Source organism: Schistocerca cancellata, chromosome 4, assembly GCF_023864275.1.
Source record: "Schistocerca cancellata isolate TAMUIC-IGC-003103 chromosome 4, iqSchCanc2.1, whole genome shotgun sequence".
NCBI classification, from domain to species: domain Eukaryota; kingdom Metazoa; phylum Arthropoda; class Insecta; order Orthoptera; family Acrididae; genus Schistocerca; species Schistocerca cancellata.
Genome location: NC_064629.1, coordinates 926,952,491 through 926,974,950, shown reverse-complemented (window position 1 = coordinate 926,974,950; position 22,460 = coordinate 926,952,491). Strand labels below are relative to the sequence as shown.

The following is a 22,460-nucleotide window of genomic DNA, read 5'->3' as shown; positions in this document are numbered from 1 at the left end:
GGTTTTTGGGTCAGTGGAATGAACGCTACAGGGCGTCTACCTCCTCGAAGTAACAGATTTGTAGCAATTTGGACTGTCACTGCGATGTCAGTTGCTGCTGCAGATACAGGACGATATGACGAACGCAGTGGTCCTTCCTCTCGCTAGTGCCACGTGGCTGTCCGGGCCCGGTCTTCTCGCGACCGTACATTCTCGCGACCACCGCTGCCAGCAACCTGTACAGTGGCTACATTTCTGCCAAGCAATATCGGAGAAGGAACATCCAGCTTCTCGTACCCAACTACACGATCACGTTCAAACTCAGTGAAGTGCCGATAACGGCGCCTTTGTCGCCTTAAAGGCATTCTTGACAAATATCAACTCACCACGTCCGATTTCAAAGGTAACTAGCGCTCGCGACCGTTACAGCTCGAATTTAAAGCAAAACTGATTTGCATTCTCATAATAGCGCAACTACCGCCACTACTATGCGACTAGCGCGAAATTTGAATGGATGTCATGTTCCAGTTGCAGGAACACGCCTACCATCTTTCGTGTATGTCACACAACTCCTTCTCGGTGTTGTCATTTCTCTGTCCGCCAGTGCAGAAGAACGCATCGGGTTTAATTATATTTACATTTCTAGGTTGCCGCCGAGTGACGGGCTAGTTCCCGAACACCGGTCGAAGAATAAATATTTTATGTGCAGGTTAAATGTATTTCCTAAAAGTGTACGAAATCTGCGAGTTGATAAACGAGCGAAATGTTCGTATAGATTTTTTGTCGAATCCCTGTCTGTTTCCTTCCGTATAACGCTTTATCCCTTATTGAATTTGCAATCGATTACGAATAATTTGGTTTTGTTGAGGTATTAGTGTAATGCAGTGTAGTGTGTCGGCGTGTTGCAGAATGCAGCAGCAGCAGCTGGCGGCGCAGCTGTCGTCTGCGCACGCGCACGCGCACGCGCACGCGCACGCGCACGGCGGCGGCCACGTCCCCGCGCACGGAGCGGCCCGCCGCTCGTCCGCCCCCGCGCGCGCCGACAGCCCGGCCGCCGCCTCCACGTCGTCCGACTCGAGCATCTCACTGGGCACGCACTCGCCGCCGCCGCCGCCGCCGCTGCACCGGCCCTTCTCGCCGCCGCCCCCGCCGCCCCCGCGGCTGCCGCTCGCGTGATCGCGCGGCCCCCGCCGCCCCCGCCGCCGCCGCCACCGCCGCCGCCGCCGCCGCCGCCGCACCGCCACCTCCCTCTGGGCCGCCGCTCGGCTTTCCTTTCCCGCCCGGTAGATGCGGCGGGAGCAGCCGCCACACCTGCCCGCGCGAAAGCGGCCATTCCGCCTGTCGACCGCGGTTCCGTTCGCGTACGGGTGGACACGAGCTCGAGATTCCGTTGCACATTTCAACAAACTCCTCACTTCTACAGGTTTTTACGTCTCTATTCCTCGCAGTCACCGTTCTGCTCGTCCGAAGACCAATTTTCGTCCTTACTTCTGCCAGTTGTTTGAGACCGACCACTGTCGATACCCCGACGGAAGAGCTCGTATTGCTAACTCGCTGTCGGGCTTTTGCCTCCGGTGGGTACGAAGCACAGCACAGCGGAGAACACCTGAAGTTTCGTATCTCACTTATTCTGAGTTAGAAACCGCGATCTGAGGGACGTTCTTTCTGTGATGTACGCGCACTGTGAAGGTAGATTTTCTTTTCCGCGTGTCTGACTTTAGCGCATAACCTCTGCGACGATGCCGACGCGGGTATCTTCCGGAACAGTCCGACGCCTGTAATTCCTAGAACACCATTTCCGTACCGAATCACACAGGCCCTTCGCGTTGACGGAAGCAGTGCTACGTAATAGTCTGTCGAGCAGAACAGAACTCAGTTATTGCTCCGTCCGCGGCACGTGTACGGAACTGCGATCTAGCTTTCTGTTTCAGTTTAGCCCGACAATTCTGACATCGGTTCCCTAAATCGGCTCACCAAATGAAACTCGAGGCGAGACAGGAAACCGAGGGCATAAATGTAAATTCCTTCTTCTCGTTTACGACTTTTGTAGAAAATCTGAAGCATCGATATCAGAGTTCATCCGTGGCAAATATTACGTAAGAAGCTATTCTGAAACAAAAAGAGCTCATCATTATCATTAATGCTGTGTGTAAACGACGTCTTTTACGAGACCGATGAACTAGTCAAATTCTATCTTAAAAATTTCACTGGTACGGTGACGAGGATGCTGCTCGATTCCGAATTGTCAAATGACACTTCTCTCACACGAATCGTACATCTGTTTGTCCGGTTGGATTTCGTCACACGATCTTCGTTCTTTACTCGGAAGATTGGAGACTGCTCGGACAGTCTCCTTCCACCTTCCAAACGGTGCAGGAAAACTACCCCTTGAGCTCAGTAAGACGATATCGTCAATGCTGAATCTATAACAATAAAGAAAAAGTACTAACAAACTATCTAATTTTTAAGTGTAGAGTAGAATTTTCTGTTCAATTTGTGGATTGTCGAGAATCACGAACGCATTATTCCGTTTTCAGTCATGTTTGGTAGAACATGTCGGAAGTAAAACAGAAAATATGGGCAGAAAACCCCAGTTCTATGTGCAATAGGCATACTGTGTCAGTTGGTAGCTGCAGCTGTCTTTTTCGGTAGAATATGCCGATTCAGGGGAGGAGCTTGTTAACTGGGCGTGTGTCGGATACGTGTGTCTGTGTATGAAACGTTCCATCATCAGTTTGTCTAATCAATCATGAAACGAATCATTGTACTGATCAAATCTTGCAATGAGTGGTTGGACTGCATGTGTAAATAAGAATTATAGATAATAGCTATATAGCTTATAGGTATTGCTATGTGCTTGGAAATTAAGGAAACAGCGATTCTTGCTGTAACATTAAATCCAGTCTTTGAAATACTGGCGCATATCTTTCCGCAATATTTAGATAATTTCTGTTAGTTTGTAATTAAATCACAATGGGTTTGATACTCTCTGTACAGCGTGCGTACAACAAAATAGAGGCATGGATAATCGCAAAAGAAAGTATTGGGCTCTAAACACTGTATGGTTTGCCAAAGTTTGTACTAATACTTCAGAAATTAACGTAAAAAGTCTTTTGTAGATAAAGAAGTATAAAAAATGCTTTAGTTTCACTGTGACTCAGAATCTGCACACGTAATAATTTTCTACTTCAGAAGCAAAAGCAAGACGCTGCATACGAAACGTGTCAGTTTCACTGTCAATAGTTTTATTGTTGTTTTGTTATAGCTTATTTTTCTTTTCTGAGGATGTAATATATTCGATACACTTCTTTTTCCTTTCTGCGAACGTGTGGTCTGACAAACATCTATCTATTCTGTTACATTTGTATAGCTTGGCTTATCTCAACTTGTGTCTATAACTCTATTATTGAGTATAAATAAATCCGAGAATATGAATTCCTTTACTGCAAATTGTACTTTACAAAAACATACACCTTGAATAGTTAAGTATGCAGTGAGCATTATATGTAAATGAACGCTAAATTGAACTGTTAGAGTATTTTATAATTTATCCAGAATTTTCTTCACTCGTTCATAGATTGTATACCACGTGACAATTTTGATTGCTTAAAATGAAGCATACAAAACTGGAACTAGGGATGTAATTATGAGATATTTAAAACTATTGTCATTTATTGTAAACTTACGTCAGAGATTATAATAATGCGATAATGGTGAAGTAAAAACTCTCCATGTACAATTGAAACATACTATGTGTTTATTTCCTGAACCCTTTCATAATTTATTTTCCAAATTAACCCTTGCAATACCAAGGAAGGGGACAGAAAGACACCGGGTGATCAAAAAGTCAGCATAAATTTGAAAACTTAATAAACCACGGAATAATGTGGATAGAGAGGTAAAAATTGGCACACATGCTTAGAATGACATGCGGTTTTATTAGAACAAAAAAAAAAAACAAAGTTCACAAAATGTCCGACAGATGGCGCTGGACAGCAAAACGTCAGTGACTGCGCATGACACTCGTGTATGAAAGGAGCTGTAATGAGAGAGAGAATCAGATGTGCTAGCAGTCACAGCATGTTGATGTTACCTCAAAAGGCGCTTTTAGTGCAGCTGTATTATCAGAATGGAGAATGTGCTAGTTCAGCGTTACGATCCTATCGCCATAGGAAGGGGATTTGAACGAGTAAAGGTCCGTTGACAAATGCAGCTGTGGCGAGAATGAATCGAAGTTCGAAGCCACGGGTTGTTTAGACGATAGACGCCGTAGTGGCCGTCCGAGCACAAGGCGTAATGCTGCTGAGACAGTTCAGGAAGAAATGGAGACTGTAACGGGTTCGTCTATGCACAGGGAAGTCAGCGCTCGTGCAGTCGCACGTCGCACCGGCATTCCATACACTACTGTTTGGTTGGCACTTAGGCGTACCCTCCGATGCTATCCGTACAAAATCCATTGGCATCATGAGCTGGTACCTGGCGATTTAGTGAAGCGGAGGGCATTTGCGGTGTGGGTGTTTCAGAAGATGGCGGAAGATGACGATTGGTTGAGTAACGTGTTGCGGACCGACGAAGCTCATTTCACACTCCGAGGGTTTGTCAGCGTCCACAACTGCAGAATTTGGGCTACCGAAAAACCTAAAACTGTCTTGGAAACACCATTGCACGACGAGAAAATCACGGTATGGGTTGGATTTACCGCATCTACCGTTATCGGGCCTTTTCTCTTCGAGGAAATGCGTGATTCTGATTTTATAACTGCTACCGTGACGGGTGAGAGGTACGCCGATATGTTACAGAATCGCATCATCCCCAGCCTGGCTGATAAACACCTGCAGGAAAGTACGATGTTTATGCAGGATGGCGCTCCACCCCATATTGCTAGACGCGTGAAAGATCTCTTGCGCGTGTCGTTTGGTGATGATCGTGTGCTCAGCCGCCACTTTCGTCATGCTTGACCTCCCAGGTCCACAGACCTCAGTCCGTGCGATTATTGGCTTTGGGGTTACCTGAAGTCGCAAGTGTATCGTGATCGACCGACATCTCTAGGGATGCTGAAAGATAACATCCGACACCAATGCCTCACAATAACCCCGGACATGCTTTACAGTGCTGTTCACGACATTATTTCTCGACTACAGCTATTGTTGAGGAATGATGGTGGACATATTGAGCATTTCCTGTAAAGAACATCATCTTTGCTTTGTCTTACTTTGTTATGCTAATTATTGTTGTTCTGATCAGATGAAGCGCCATCTGTCGGACATTTTTTGAACTTTTGTATTTTTTTGGTTCGAATAAAACCCCATGTCATTCCAAGCATGTGTGTCAATTTTTACCTCTCTATCTACATTTTCCGTGATTTATTCAGTTTTCAAATTTATACTGACTTTTTGATCACCTGGTACTTAGTGCCCACCTTTATAAAATATTGTAATCTAACTAGTTACCATATATTTTAAAATTTTCAAAAACTTTTTTATTGTTTTTAATGAATAAATATTTTAAATTTTTTAGTTAAACTCAAATAAAAAATTTAAGTCTTGGTAGCAGAGGTCACTTTCTGCAATGGACGTCATATTCAATATTTTCTCATTCAGGACTTTACTTACACATGAATATCTCCTTAAAAAAGAAGTTTTGAGTTAAAGTCAGCAACAAGTAACGAAATCTGTGCTTTTTTAATTTTTTTAGAGTGGGCATAAGGAACCCCCTCCCCACTGGCAGTACACGTTATTGACAGTACGTTGATATTGCTCAGAGGCTAAAAGATACTTCTAGGATCTGGACCAGACTTAAACATCAGTGTGCCTTTAAAAAGTATGTTGTTAATATGAGTGAACAACAATTAAAGAAATTTGTTTCTTTTTTTAAATTTTTTTAGGCTGAGCATATAGTGACCCCCCCCCCCGCCCCCCCCCCCTTCATGCGCATTATGAAAAATACGTTGGTATTGCTAGGGTTAATATTCGCAATATGTGACCCTCGGTGTATGCACTACGAAGAAAGTGATTTCTGAAAACTACGCAGAAGACAGCTCATCCGCCTAGCAAATGGAGAAGGTAAGCTTTTAAAACCAGACAACTGAGAAGAAAGGAAAAAAGGCACCATAAATTAAAACTTCAGCTGACACATGAGCACGTATACACAGTAATCAACTGAAAATTTTGCCGACAATAAAGAAGTAATTTCGATTTATTGTATTTTTTGATACGTAATATTGCCATCAGAAAACGTCGTTGTGGTTGTACTATTCACGAAGATCGTGAACGATTAGTCAACAAAGGTGGATTCCTATCGACCTAAAGCAGGTTAAACAAAAATAAATTTTACTCCTTCAGTCAAAATATTTGTTTCACTGAGATTCTGTGGCGCTTCAGTACGACAGCATATCAACTATGGCTTCGGATTGGTAACGTATAGAAGTGTACACCTCATTTTCTTGGGGCAGTGTGTAGATTTTCGATACGCTGCCTGAAGTACACGCAGCAATTCATTAATAAAAAGTAATTACGTTTACGTCTTTAAAAGAAAAAAATATATGCTTTATCGTCATATGAATTCAGGCGATGTAATAAATCCACCGAATGAAGCAATTAGCATTGTAGTATCGCGACCCCTGATCGCAAGAAAGTGTAATTCGCCAACGGTGGAAGTTCCTTACAACTCTTCCCTCCTACTAACTCTTCAAACTGGAACGCTTACGACATTGGATCAGCGGGCGATGTAGAGAAGATTGTGGAATGCTCTACGGGTTTATTTGGTCGGCGTGAGAGCGTCACACAAATTCTCACGGAGCTCGTCGGACACATTGACATCACGGGGAGAAGACCTGCTCTTCTAAAGCGAGACAAGACAAGTATTGTTTTCCCTCACACAGATCTCTCTTAGTGATAAAAACTGAGGCTTGTACGGTAGGTATCAACAACCGCTGTTCGCACGCAGCATAGGTGAACGTAACAACGAGGGATGAAATTGGACCCCACACAACATACAATGGTTTGCAGAGCACAGCCATTTATGCAATACGTAGACACAAAAATGAGGAACTGTCTGGTGTGTTGTAGCTAGGGCTAACATATGATTCGTTCGGAGTGAGTTGCAGAAACTCTGGCAACTGTACATCATTAGCGTCTGACCGCGATTTGAACCAGAAACTTTCGGAATGGTAGTTCACCGCCCCTGGTGGTTCGTCATTCTTGGTATTTTCTTTACACTTATTTACCCAGTCACATATAAAATGTACTATCATGATCTTTCGAGTAGGTAACAAAGGCCAAGGTCAACGAAGAATTCTGGTCACTGTTGCTATGCAAAAACTTAGAGATATTTGAAAAGAGATGACAGCCATTAACACAATATCTTCAAAACAATTAATACACCTCATGCCAGACAGAAAAAAAAACCTCAAAGTATTCTGTAGGAAATCCATTTTTAGTAGTATTTTATATTTAAAACGCCATAGTCGTGTTTGAAACACAGTTTAAACTAACAGGTGTGTTATTAAGTAAAGAAATATTTTCGAGCCTCTTAATCTGTGAAGGTAAATAATGCGGTTAGAATCAATATCAATAGGAATCAACAACATTTGCTATTAAATACTAATTTCCGTTTAGTTCCTGTTTATTCCAGTCATTAAGAAGATTCTGGGACTCAGAAATAAAGTTGATGAACTACTCATTTGTATTGATGAAATGAATTTATCTAACCAAATTGACATAATCTGCCTCTCTGAACATCAAGTGATGTTAGACATTTCAGGATTTAATCTAGCTTCCTACTTCTGCAGAGTAGATATGGATGGAGGAGGAGTTGCCACATTTATTAAAAACTGCCATAAATTCAAGAACATTGACATTAATAAATTCTGTTTAGAGCAGCATCTAGAAGCATGTGCAACAGAAGTAGAGTTCCATAACAGATCCTATATAATAGTAACTATTTACCGAGCGGCTGCAGGAAATTATAATCTATTCATAAATAATCTAGAAGCTCTTTTGGGTTATTTAACAGGAAGAAACAAATAAATTTTGATTGCTGGTGACTTTAATACAGATTTTCTAATGCAATCTTCCAGTAAACATTTACTGCAGTTAGTAATGTTGTCTTTCAATCTAACTCACACTGTAAACTTTCCAACTAGGATCACTAAATCCTCAAGGACAGCCATTGATAACATTTTTATAGACAAATCAAAGTAACAAAATCATATCATAAAACCTGTAATAAATGAACTATCAGATCATGACATGCAGCTCCTTGTTTTTGATGTAAATTCTAAGCTGATTATCAAGACTGCTAAATCTGAGTACAGGAGAGTAGTCAGTCAACCAAAAATTGAGTGTTTTAGAAATCTGCACAAAGATATGAACTGGAAAGATGTTTATAGTGCTCATGACATGAATGAAAAATATAACACATTCATGAACAATGTCAGTACCATGTTAGAAAACATTTTTCCTCTAACAGTTACTCAATTTAAAGATATGTCTATAATAAAACCATGGATTACACAAGGAATAAAGATTTCCTGTAAGACAAAAAGGAAAATAGCTCAAATGCTGATGATTTAGCTAAATACAAGGAATACTGTAAAATATTAAAAATAGTAATTCAGACATCTGAACAAATGCACTACGAGAAGAAGATAGCATTGTCAGGGAACAAAACAAAAACAATATGGGACACATTGAAAGAGGAGACTGGTAGAACCAGAAAGGAACAGGAGCAAATAGCATTAAGGGTAGATGACACATTAGTAACCGATGGGCATAGTGTGGCAAATCTCTTTAATAAGTACTTTATATCCGTTACTGATAAAATGGGCCGGCCGGTGTGGCCGTGCGGGTAAAGGCACTTCAGTCTGGAACCGCGTGACCGCTCCAGTCGCAAGTTCGAATCCTGCCTCGGGCTTGGATGTGTGTGATGTCCTTAGGTTAGTTAGGTTTAATTAGTTCTAAGTTCTAGGCGACTGATGACCTCAGCAGTTAAGTCGCATAGTGCTCAGAGCCATTTTGATAAAATGGGATTGTCAGGATCAGTAAATAAGGCTCTTGAATATCTGAAACTAGCCTTTACAAATAGCTTCAGGTACATGAATATGTCACTCACTTCACCAAAAGAAACAAATTACATAATAAAATCTTTAAAAACAAAGCATTCTTGTGGTTATGATGCAATATCAACAAAGTTAATTAAGGCATGTTCTAGTGAGTTTAGTACAATTCTAAGTTACTTGTGTAACCAGTCAATTATAACTGGGACATTTCCTGACTGGCTAAAATATGCAGATGTTAAGCCTCTATTCAAGAAAGGGGATAAAGAGATACCATCAAACTACAGACCGATTTCACTTTTGCCAGCAGTTTCAAAAATTTTAGAAAAAGTAATGTACAGGCAGCTTCTCAACTATCTGACCACAAATAACATATTATCAAGAACACAGTTTGGATTTCTGAAGGGTTCTGATATCGAGAAGGCTATTTACACCTACAGTGAAAATGCACTTAATTCATTAAATAACAAATTACAAGCAGCAGGTATTTTCTGTGATTTGTCAAAGGCATTTGATTGTGTGAACCACAACATCCTTTTAAATCAATTAGAATTCTATGGTGTCACAAGCAGTGCTGTAAAATGGTTCAAGTCATACCTCACTGACAAGAAACAACGGGGGTCAGTGCAAGAGACATTATCAGGATGGGAAGAAATTACATGTGGTGTCCCACAAGGATCCATCTTAGGGCCATTGCTTTTTCTTGTGTAAATTAATGATCTCTCTTCAGTTACACTGCCAGAAGCAGAGTTCGTTTTGTTTGCAGATGACACAGGTATTGCAATAAATAGTACACAACCGTAGTTCTAGAAAGATCTGCTAATGATATTTTCATGGATATTAATAAATGGTTTAAAGCCAACTCACTGACATTAAACTTCGAAAAGACTCACTATATGCAATTCAGAACCTGTAAGAGGTTTCCACCCAGCATATGCATAAAGTATGAAGAAGAGCAGGTAGAAGAGGTTGACAGTCTTAAAATCATGGGCTTACAACTTGATAATAAATTTAGTTGGGAGTAGCACACCACAGAAATGCAGAAACGCCTTAACATTTCTGTATTTGCAATTCGAGTGTTAGCTGACATAGGCGACATAAAAATAAAAAAGCTTGCATACTTTGCCTACTTTCATCCCATAATGTCATATGGTATAATATTTTGGGGTAACTCTTCAAGTCAAACAAAAGTTTTCAGAGTCCAAAAGCGTGTAATACGTATAATTTGTGGGGTAAATTCACGGACGTCCTGTAGAAACCTCTTCAAAGAACTGGGTATACTAGCTACTGCCTCTCAGTATATTTACTCCTTAATGAAATTTGTCCTAAATAATATATCTCTTTTTCCAACAAACAGCTCAGTTCATACATACAATGCCAGGAACAAAAATGATCTGCACAAGAACTTAAAAGCACTTACTTTAGTTCAAAAAGGGATCCACTACTCAGGAACACTCATCTTCAATAATTTGCCAGCAAACATAAAAAAATTTAGTTACAAATAAAGATCACTTTAAAAGTAGCCTGAAAGACTTACTAGTGGCCAACTCCTTCTACGCCATTGACGAATTTTTTAATAGAAACAAATGATGTTTTGTATATATTCATACCATTAGTATTGTTATTTCAGCTTTAAAAAAATGACATCTTCCACATCCATGAGGATCTCCTCAGCACGGATCTATGGAACGAAAAGCTAATTACTCAGGAACACTCATCTTCAATAATTTGCCAGCAAGCATAAAAAATTAGTTACAAATAAAGATCACTTTAAAAGTAGCCTGAAAGACTTACTAGTGGTCAACTCCTTCTACGCCATTGACGAATTTTTTAATAGAAACAAATGATGTATATGTTCATACCATTAGTATTCTTATTTCAGCTTTAAAAAAAAATGACATGTTCCACATCCATGAGGATCTCCTCAGCATGGATCTATGAAACGTTCTCCTATATCCCGCATTGCTAGTCGTCCGTCCGTACGTAGTTTACTTACGGGAAGAAAATGATTTCCCTAGTGGAAAGCTTTTTGTATCTGAACGTAAATAACAGTGTAATATCTAGAAAGAGCGTAGACCAGAAATCCGAGTGATGTTAGATCCTGTTAATATTGTGCAATGACAAGGAATATTTCAGTCCCGAGACATGATATGAGAGTATAACTTCCTAGCACATCAATCTCCAGCAAGGGTAATTTGTCAAGTAGACACGTCGACCGCGCCAAATAGCGTCTCACAAAAACACCCGTAGGTGTTTGATTAATTGTGAAGCGGGCTGCCCGGGATGGCTTTCTGGGAGCGCACAAAAACAATGCCACGCTGAGATGGCTTGATCGTCATCTAGATAGCGGCCGCTTCCGTCTCTAGCCGCATACTCACAAACATAATAATGTAATTATTAATACGATGTCACATCTCGCATTTATCTGGAATTGTCTCAGCGCATTTGTTACGCATTAAGCGTTATTTTTCTCTCTTTTTCGTGGAGGTTCGTACCTTATACGACTAATAACTGCCCCCGTGTTGCGCGCGGAATGAAAATGCCAACGAGGAAGAAATGCTTTGCATCCTTTACGTTAGATTTTCTTTAGCTGTTCGTCTCGGGTTATTCCCCGAAAGAGTAATAAAATGGTAGCTTATCTCTATGGATTCAATACTATAGAATAGTGTATTATGTAAAACGAAATGCCAACTCTTAGGAAATTTCGAAGTATTTCTCGGTATTCCTTCTCGTGTACGTATCTTTTAGAATATTAAAAGAGCGAAACTCTTTCGGTACCATAATTCTCTTTTCATGAGATAGGAAGTTAAAGATTATTGAGGTATTTCTACCAGATTTAGAGAAAAATTTGCTGAAAGTGGAAGGGCGGATTAGAACGTGAACGAAGAACCGTCTTCAAATGGTATCAGAAATTTCTATTGATCGACAACACTCTTACGATTAGGTACTAAGATTTGAGGAACAATAATTTTCACGACATTGTGAATGCAGATCAAATTCGTTTCCTTGCAGACTGATTACTACAAACTGTAGAACAATGTGCGGCACCGTACTCTTCCCCTTCTCGCCCTTCCGTCTGAACATAATATTCACACTTTTAAACAATGATCTTCCAGTCTTGCTTCACGTTTCATCCCAGAATTTCATCTTCAGAAAAATTTACGAGGAACTTTTGTGTCTCAGTACACGGCCTTAATGATTTAACTTCCTCCTGGTCCTCACTTCTTAAAATTCTCAACTTAATATTTCTCTGAATCCGATATCTTCTACTAAATCGACCGTTTTGGATCCTCTTAATTTTGATCCGAATGTATAACGCGGACTCGAGTAAAATAGAAAGTTCTAGGAGAGGGCAACCAAAAACCTACGTTGTCTCTTCGCTGAGGTTCTTGATTACCAGATTGAACTGAATTTGCCTATTAAGTGTACCATGGCTTTTTTGTGTAAGGCTACTAAATTTTCAGAATGGACAGACAAGTCAGTGAGAACCGCGTAAAAGAGCTCTATTTTTATATCTATATTTATACTCCACAAGCTGCCGAACGGAGTGTGTAGCGGGGGGTACTTTCTGCACCACTGTCGCCTTCCCCTTCTCGTGTTCCAAGCACCAATGGGTCGCAAGAAGAACGATTGCAGGAGAGTTTGAGTGTGAGCTCGAATTTCTCTCATTTTGCCTTCCTGATCTTTTCACGAGATGTACGTAGGAGGAAGTAGTGCGTTTGCTAACTCTAGGAACGTACGCTCTCGAAACTTTTACACCTGTAAGCCACACCGTGATGCAGAAGGCCTGCCTTGCAGCGGCTGCCACTGAAGGTGACTGAGCATTTCAGTCAGACTTTCGCGCTTACTAAATAAACCTGTAAGGACTAACGCCACTCTTCCTAGGACCCTGTCTACTTACTCTATCAATCCTGCCTGGTACAGATCCCAAACTGACGAGCAAATTTCTGATATTAGTGAACGACGGTTTTGTAAGTTATCTCCTTTTAATGATGTACTACACTCCCTGAGAATTCTTCCAATGTATCTCAGTGTGGCATCTGCCTTATCTACGATTAGCTTAAACAATCATTGAACTTTAAATCGCTCCGTACGCATTCCGCTAGGTATTTTAGGAATGTGACTGCTACCAGTGTTCAATCTCCAGACGTGTAGTCATACTGTAACGGGTCCTTCTGCCTAAGTTTCACAGTAACTTATATTTGTTTATGTTGAGGGTCAACTGTCAAGGAGCGTCGGTCCACTGCACATCTTCCTACATTTCACTACAATTTAGTAGCGTCGCGTCATCTCTGTATAAAACAGCATCATCCGCGGAAAGCCCCATGGAACTTCCGACTTATCCACAAGATCTATTTATCTACACTACCTGCCAAAAAAGTGAAGCACCCGGAACGCGAAGAGCTGAAAGTTCACACGTTTAGATGGAATGTGATGTTATATCAGCGATTACAATATTGAGGCAAATTTACTAAGAACTTGGCAGTATGAGTCCACTTATCACTATGACGTTGAAACTCGTGGGGAGTGTGTCATAAACGCAGTGTATAGTGTCCCCGACACCCTTCATACCGACGTTCCACATCTCTTCTATGAGGGACACATCTGGGGATCTTCGTGGCCACGGGAATACCTCAACATCACGCAGACAGTGCCTTCTATAGATGAACATTGTCCTGTTGAAAATAACACCACAGTACCGTTACACGAGAGGTAAGAAACGAGGACGGAGGTTATCCGTGACGTGCCGTAGTGGTGTCAGAGCTCTACCAGCCGTGACGTCAAGCCCGTGACACCAGTAGTAACACTGCTATGCCTCTCCAAAACATTGGAAGACTGAGACCTCTCTTCAAGGCGCGCCGACGATGGTCGTCCGAGATACTGCAGAACCGCTATTCATCAGCATCACAGTCACAGCACCTCTCCAAATGCGGCCTTTTTCTGTTGTGGTGCTAGTTAGTAATTAGTCACGTGGTCTATAGATCATTTGAACGATTTTTTTTTTTTGTAGAAATGATGTGAAATGAATCAGTTTACAGGATTTTTATACGTTATCAGTGTTAATATTAATGAACCAATTATTGTTTTATTCCTACTCGTGCAACTACACTTCAAAAGTTTATTATTTTTTTTAACTGGCTACCAGGTTTTAAGTAGTGTTTCGTCAACGGAATAGAAGGAGCTGTCCAGGAGAAATGATTTGAAATTGGATTTCACACTTGTTTCGCTACCTGTCAGACATTTTACGTTCCTAGACAAATGATCAAAAAATTTTATTGCTGCATATTGAACATCTCTCTGAACCACTGACAGCTTTAACAGTGGCTTGTAGGCTATTTTCCCTTAGCGTTGTAGGCATGTACATCACTGATCTTCTCGAATTGTGATGGATAATTTATGAGGAATTTCATTAGCGAAAATATGTATTGCGACGGCACAGTTAAAATGCCTAGCTCGTTGAAGAGGTACCTACATGACGTCCTTAGCTGAACACTACATATCATTCTGAGTGCTCGCTTTTGTGCAATCAATACTTCATTTCTAAGTGATGAGGTACGCCAGAAAATTATTCCGTACGGTGTTAACGACAGGCTACGCATGGGACGGTAATTTCCTAGGTTTGCTCCTGCTAGTGTCTGACCAATGGTGCGGGGTGACCCAGAATGTTGTAGGGGGTTCACAGATGGCAGTCGCAGTTGTGAAGGAGTTGGCGCTTTCCGGTCGACGGCTGGTACGCCCACCCTCACGTTCCCGCGCCACTGTCGGATCCGAATGTGGATACTGCACGATTCGACCAGCCGGCCAAATAGAGGCTCACAATATTTCCCTTTGAAATTCTGTCAGGTGCTGATAAAGCTGTCTCAAACGAGTACATGCATCTCGTTTCCTTCACAGTGATCATTCAACATTTGACTTTGTTCACATCTCTTATATATCCCACCATGCCTGGTAACAACACTAAACACAATGCACTCTGGTGACCGTTCTACCTGTCACAGATAACTTCATAACTGCCGATGGTGTGTGTCTGTACCAAGTTCCACTAACTACCAACCATTTCTTCTAGGTGCATCATTATTTTTGTCGGGTAAGTAATGGTCCAGTACCACTCCCCAGGGGTACGCCCGAAGTTGCATTTACGTCTGGAGATTTCTGTCCATTGAGAATGAGAAGCTGTGTTCTGTTTGCCAGAAACTCTTCAGTTCTGTCACGCAGCTGGTCTAATATTCCGTAAGTTCGTATTTTGTTCACTAGGTGGAACAGTGGGACTGTATCGAACGTCTTCCGGAAGTCCAGGATCGTGGCATCAGCCCGGGCGCCGGTACCTATTGCTTTCTGGGCTTCGTGGAGGAACATACCGGGCTAGGTCATACATGATGGTTGTTTCCAGAACCCACGTTGATTCCCACAGAGGAGACTTTCGATCTCCAGAAATGTCATGCTTTGCGAGCACAAAACACGCTAGACATTTGTACAGCGTAGCGACGTCAGAGACTTAGCTCCATAGTTTTGTGCGTCTGTTCGGCGATCTTTCTTGAAAATGGGAATGAGCTGCGTTTTTTCCACTAAGACCGCTTCGCTCCTCCAGCGGACTAAGGTACACTGCTCGTGGAAGAGGAGCTAGGCCTACTGGCATACCGTCAACTACTACGTTCTCTAGGAGAGCTGAACTCTAAATTGAAGCAATTAGGTCAGATACCGAAATACTGTACAAATTATTTAATTATATATAGTCGAAGAAATGTTTCGTGGATGTAAATATTTAGGAATCAGACGCAGTTTGTTCAGTGACTACGAGTGTCTAAATGACGAAATACCGAAGTTATTTTACAGGTCAGAAGACGTGAGAGCCAGTGTTGTAGAAACAAGAATATACAGCACTGGTACGGAATATCCAATCACCAGCATTTACAGAGCTCTATCTTGGAAGCGCAAATCTCCGATCTTCGAATACGTATATAAACCGCTCCTCGTCTTAATGTAATCGAAGTAAATATGATTTTTCTTCATGACTTCAGTTGTTTCGTAAATGAATCGATGGATTTAACTCTGTACTATTTCCGATCGTTAATAACACGAATATAAAAGTTTACATGCTCCGTCCATAACCTTACCAAAGTGTTTTTCAGTGAAATGGTCATTACATCACACTTTTAAAATGGCACGTTGTTCTTTCTTTCGTCGTCACGAAGGCAGCAGAAATAGAAGTAGCTTGGCATTTCTATTACATGCTTAGTATACTGGATGTACAGGGATTGGATAAAAAAAAAAATGAAAACACCAAAAACACAATACACACCGTGCCTACATGGTGTAAGAAACCCGTTGGCATTCAAAACAGCATCCACTCATCTCGGAATGAATAAATACGGGTCCCGTATTGTTTTCAAGAGAATCTTATGCCATTCTTCCTGCAAAATAGTGGTAAGTTGAGGTAATCGTGATATAGGTGGATAGCAATAGCGCACCGCTCTCATCGAAGTGGACGACAAAGGTTGAATAATATTGATCTGGTCTACATCTACATCTACATACATACTCCGCAATCCACCATACGGTGCGTGGCGGAGGGTACCTCGTACCACAACTAGCATCTTCTCTCCCTGTTCCACTCCCAAACAGGACGAGGGAAAAATGACTGCCTATATGCCTCTGTACGAGCCCTAATCTCTCTTATCTTATCTTTGTGGTCTTTCCGCGAAATGTAAGTTGGCGGCAGTAAAATTGTACTGGTGAGCGTCGCGGCTAGAGGGGGTGCGACGATGGACACAAAACCAGTCCTGGGTCATGCCAGCTGTGCTCTGTCACAGACTCACCACTGGACGCCATCAGCCAAAATGCTCATATAATCCTGTGATCTTGCACAGTAACCGCGGTAGCGTTCTCGCTTCCCACGCCCGGGTTCCCGGGTTCGATTCCCGGAGGGGTAAGGGATTTTCTCTGCCTCGTGATGACTGGGTGTTGTGTGATGTCCTTAGGTTAGTTAGGTTTAAGTAGTTCCAAGTTCTAGGGGACTGATGACCATCGATGTTAAGTCCCATAGTGCTCAGAGCCATTTGAACCATTTTGCACAGTAACCGTGGGGTCCATGGAATACCACTACATGGCTGTTCAAACTATTACGGAATACCTGCCATGTTTTGCTCCTGGGATGTAAACTCGGCCAGCAGTTGGGAAAAGTGTGAGAAAAGACTCATCAGACCAAATAACTTTCTTCATTGCTTCATATTTCAGGTTTTATAGCTTCAGCACCATTTCTTGATGTTACGAGCATTTGCATAATTGATGAGTGGTTTTGGAGCTCCAGCTTGTCCCGCATTTCCCATTTCCCAGCTTACGGAGCTTCTTTCGTTTCTTTTTCTTTTTTTTTTTTTGTGCTGACAGGATTCGCGATCGCGACATTGAGTTCTACAGTGACTTTTGGATCTGTCGTCCTCATATTATTCGCCACAGTCCTCTTCAATGACCGTCCGTCCCTATTAGTGAACACACAGATTCTTCCGCATTGTGACTTTGAGGATGACGTTGACCCGATTTCCCTGTATGCGGTATAAACCATCGATACGGTGCCTCTTGAAACATGAAACCCTTTGGTTCCCTCGGTTAGAGAAGCACCAACGATTTCGCCACTTTAGAATTCACTTTCTCTGACACAAAGCACTGTGCTGACCACCACTGACGCTTGCAATGTACTGAGGACATTGCGCTGAAGCCGCTCGTGTTCAGATACAACGGCGTAACATATAGACTTGGCTAGCATCTGCTTTCATGTGCAAGCATGCATCTCGGTGTCTCTATATTTTTGTCCAATCCCTGTGTTTCATTGGGAACTACACAGCTACCACTTGTTGAAGAAAATGATTTTGTTTCTAGTAATGAATGGGGCAATTTTGTTTCAAAAATAAATCTTGTCGCCGGCCGCGGTGGTCTAGCGGTTCTGGCGCTGCAGTCCGGAACCGCGGGACTGCTACGGTCGCAGGTTCGAATCCTGCCTCGGGCATGGGTGTGTGTGATGTCCTTAGGTTAGTTAGGTTTAAGTAGTTCTAAGTTCTAGGGGACTTATGACCTAAGATGTTGATTCCCATAGTGCTCAGAGCCATTTTTTGAATAAATCTTGTCAGAAAAAAATATTTTTATGACGCCTTGCAGTGTCACCAACTACTGAAAGCTAAGTAAAGCATAGAATCGTCTATCAGAAATCTTTAGAATCGTGGAGAAACTTTAGCATTGCTGTTAGGAATTTCGAACAGATTCGATCTGTTCTCCAACATTTGTGTATTTCAGATTCTCCTCCTAATAATTACCTCACTCTTGATACGAAATTAATAAATAAATTTCATTTTTAAATTAAATTTTGAAGCCTTTCCGTGTAACAATATTTAAAAAATGGCAGATCGTAGAACATGAACGTCAGAGGTTTCTGTATTTCAGGTGTTTTCACGCACGCTTCTGCAGAGACTGAAAATCTTGTCTACATGTCGCGTACAAATAAAGAAGCTGACTCGAGCGAAAGACATTTTAGCATCTAACAACTTTGACTATCAGTAAGATTGATGGAGATAATGTAAGGGGTTTCGCCATAGCATATATTTTGAGTTGTTTTAAAGGCAGTCAACTACAGCTCGATGTCGATGACGTCTTGCGCAACGATGGTTTACGGAAACTGTAAACGAAAATGACAGTTCTAGCCTTCATCTCTCTTTGAACAAATAAAAAACTGAATACTAAAACGTTGCTTGCAAAACTCACTTTTTCCACAGTGAACTGGTTTTTTTCAATGTTTCTCAGCGCTTTAAAAGCTGAATCAAAGAGATAGTGGATAGAACGTCACTTTTGATCTGTGTGAATATTGTACGTAATTAGATTAACCTGTGTTCTTTGGCGACATGAATTATGGCTTCTTCTTGGTCTTAGCACAGTTTCTGGGGAGTATGACTTATTCTCACATGGAACAAAATGTTGTTGTGTTCGTTTTATCAGCTGTACAGCTATCAATGAAAATTCGCTGGGGTTTAAATTTAATTCTTGTGTACTTTCGCTTCGCTACTCCACGTACAATACTTCGAGTAAATATGCGCAGCAACAATGTAATACATACAACTCTTAGTACAACACGTAACTGACTTCCCGACAACCACAAGCGAGCCATTAGTTTTTAACTAACAATATTAATGTCAAGGATTTCAAATGTAACTGCATAAAATAACAAAATTTTTAATAGATTCAATATACATAAAATGAAATTTAAAAAGAAAATAATAAAATTAATGTTATTCATACTAGATTCCTGTTTAAGTGCATAAACCGCATAGAAATAGGTCCACACGTAACCAATTTATTAATGCTATTCGAATTCAATAACATTCTTAAGAAGTGAAATTGCCAATTGACCTTTATTGGATCGTATCATAAATTTATGGGACGTATTGAGTTGTTCACTAAATGGTAACAGTGTGTCACTGGTCAGTTCTAATGTACACTCCAGAATGAAGGTATCATAAGGCAGCTCAGTGTGCCCTATTTTGTAACTTCCTGAGAGATAAAAACTGGATCTCTTATGCTGAACCTTGCTTATCGCGGGTAGTTTCAAAAATGACACTTTCTTTCACCATTCTATAATGAAGGTTAAATAAAAAATCTGGTATATTATGGTTATGGAAGTACAGCACCTTTCTCTCACAGCAAGTAGTAACAGATCCGTTAATACTAAGCATCTCAAGATAACCGTCGCGAATGAAATAGGTAGATGAACTAAGGAATTCATGCAGTGAAGGCGATCTCCGGAATATAACATTCCTGTAAATACACGTCGTCTGCTGAGAATGCAGTGCCTCGAGAGATAGGTAATGAGTTCGGTTCTGGAGCACTGACATAGTTCGTTTGAATTCCATAATTATGTTTTAGATAATCAGATAATATTAAATAAACTATTTGTAAACTTTAAAAACCCGCTCTTTCAAGGATATAACATCATATGCAATACATTTCTTTACCTTTGCATAGATGAAGTGGGGTTGGTGTAGCTACGTATAGAAGCTTTCGCCCACCTTATTCAACATGTCAAAGAACATGATAAAACGATGTGTCATATATTGATGCTCTTGGAGTTTATGTTGAATGCTTGTACACTGTTTGTTAAACTGTGTGCATCTACGTGCTGTATATTTCCCAAGCTGCTGTATAAATGAACTTTCCAAAGCGCCATACACACAACTTCTAGGATCACATGACGCCGCCACAGTACCAGTGACTAGCTGCACTCAGTACGAAATACAGTCCGCCGCTCGTGGTCTCGCGGTAGCGTTCTCGCTTCCCGAGCACGGGGTCCCGGGTTCGATTCCCGGCGGGGTCAGGGATTTTCACCTGCCTCGAGATGACTGGGTGTTTGTGTTGTCCTCATCATTTCATCATCATCCAGGAAAGTGGCGAAATTGGACTGAGCAAAGGTTGAGAAATTGTACGGGCGCTGATAACCACGCAGTTGAGCGCCTCACAAACCAAACATCATCATCATCATCATCATACAAAATACAAAACTCCTATAAATACCCATCATCCGCTGTCCCTGCAGTGGCTCAGCAGCTAGGAAAATGCAAGTTTTTAAAAACCACAGTAGAGCTAGTGGTTACAGTTTCTGTAGTGGACTGACAAGACAGCCAGTCCACAGTGACGGGTAACCGAAATGCACGCGTTTACGCACGCAGGCTTGCTTTAGGTCTGAAACAGGATACGTAATGAATGCTATAAAGAAAAGTACGTAGCTGCTGGAATACTTAACTTTAATCCATCATTTGTATACAGCATTCTGATGATACAAGTGAGACTCTCTCTAGAAATGGTTAATGGCGCCTTGCTAAGTCGTAGCCATGGACTTAGCTGAAGGCTATTCTAACTATCTCTCGGCAAATGAGAGAAAGGCTTCGTCAGTGTAGTCGCTAGCAAAGTCGTCCGTACAACTGGGGCGAGTGCTAGTACGTCTCTCTAGACCTGCCGTGTGGTGGCTCTCGGTCTGCAATTACTGACAGTGGCGACATGCGGGTCCGACATGTACTAATGGACCGCGGCCGATTTAAAGCTACCACCTAGCAAGTGTGGTGTCTGGCGGTGACACCACAGTTTCCATACAAACCACCCGCTATTGTAAGAGTACTTGACATGTGACTGCACAGCTGGAAGTGTGCTGGTGGCGTTGATCACTTGTTTTTGACACCGCAGCCACAGTCTGGCAGGTGGGTTAGCTGTGAGGGATGCACGTTGTAACCGCAGCTCACGTGCAGCACTTTCTCCTACAACAGCGACTGAGAGGACATCACATTAACTCTTGGTAACAAAACTGCCATCATATAAGGTACTAGACCAAATTTGTGACTGAACTGGTTGTTTCTTGGTATGGAGGACGCAGTATATTATCTTGGACTGAGAGTTATCGACAGATGTGATAATAACTTAAGGTGCACCCAAAGGAGTGTGTTAGTGCCCTTAGTGTTGGTGCTGTGTAAGTTATTAATCACCTGGCAGACAATATTTGCAGTAACCTCACACTCTTTGCAGTCGATGCAGTTATCTTGAATTAAATACTACCTGAATAAATTTGCATAAGTATCAAACCAAATGTTGATAAGATTTCCCAGTGATGTAAAGGCTAGCAACTTGCTTTAAATCGACAGCAATATGGAACGGTATTCATCACAGATCGCAAAAGAACGTCGTACCCTGTGACTACAATATCAAAGAGTGACAACTGGAGATTGTCAACTCGCGTAACAATATGTAAGTAACAAAGTGTGAGGTATTATATGGAAGGTCACATAAGCTCAGCAGTGGGTAAATTAGATGGTACGTTTTTTTTATGAGTAACGTGCTAGAAATATGCAGCCGGTCTACAAATGAGATTGCTTAAAAAAAACGATCTTGTGACTTACAGTAGAATATTGCTCAATTGTGTGCTTTCTCGCCATAATACAGGTTCAACCAACCACCCACAACTACTGTATTATTTTGTTAAAAATAAACACAGACGTCAGCTGTGTTGAACTTCACAAATACATTTTCAGAGCGCTGTAAAAATTTTACATTTCTTGTATGATTATTTGTAAGCAAAACACATTGCAGTCATGTGTTTTACTGTGGCAGTTTTCTTACGCTGGAGCCCCGACTATGTGGAATGGTGTGTTATGGACAGGTCTGTAATGCTGTTGAGGAACTAAAGTCTTGGATTAATATGTTTCACATTGCACAAAGTGATAGAAGAGGAAAACTGTCTATTTCTCCATATTTTATAATGATGAAACTATGTAGAGCGCTTCGATTACGTAAATAAGAAAAATATCTTTCAACAGATTGCCACATAGTTTCTTCAAGAGGTTACTTAATTTGCTCAACGGATTTAAGCAATTTACTAATCAAAATATTTCCAGTATGTTAT

General features: G+C 41.4%; 1 protein-coding gene across 1 annotated transcript in view; it reads left to right on the top strand.

The window, feature by feature from the left end:
* Nucleotides 1-22,460, top strand: part of LOC126184508 (homeobox protein SIX6-like) — a 345,036-nt gene that overhangs the window by 165,857 nt on the left and 156,719 nt on the right. The window contains exon 4 of the mRNA XM_049926901.1: nt 888-1,011. Within this exon, the coding sequence (XP_049782858.1) occupies nt 888-1,011 (124 nt within the window). The remainder of the gene's footprint in view (nt 1-887; nt 1,012-22,460) is intronic.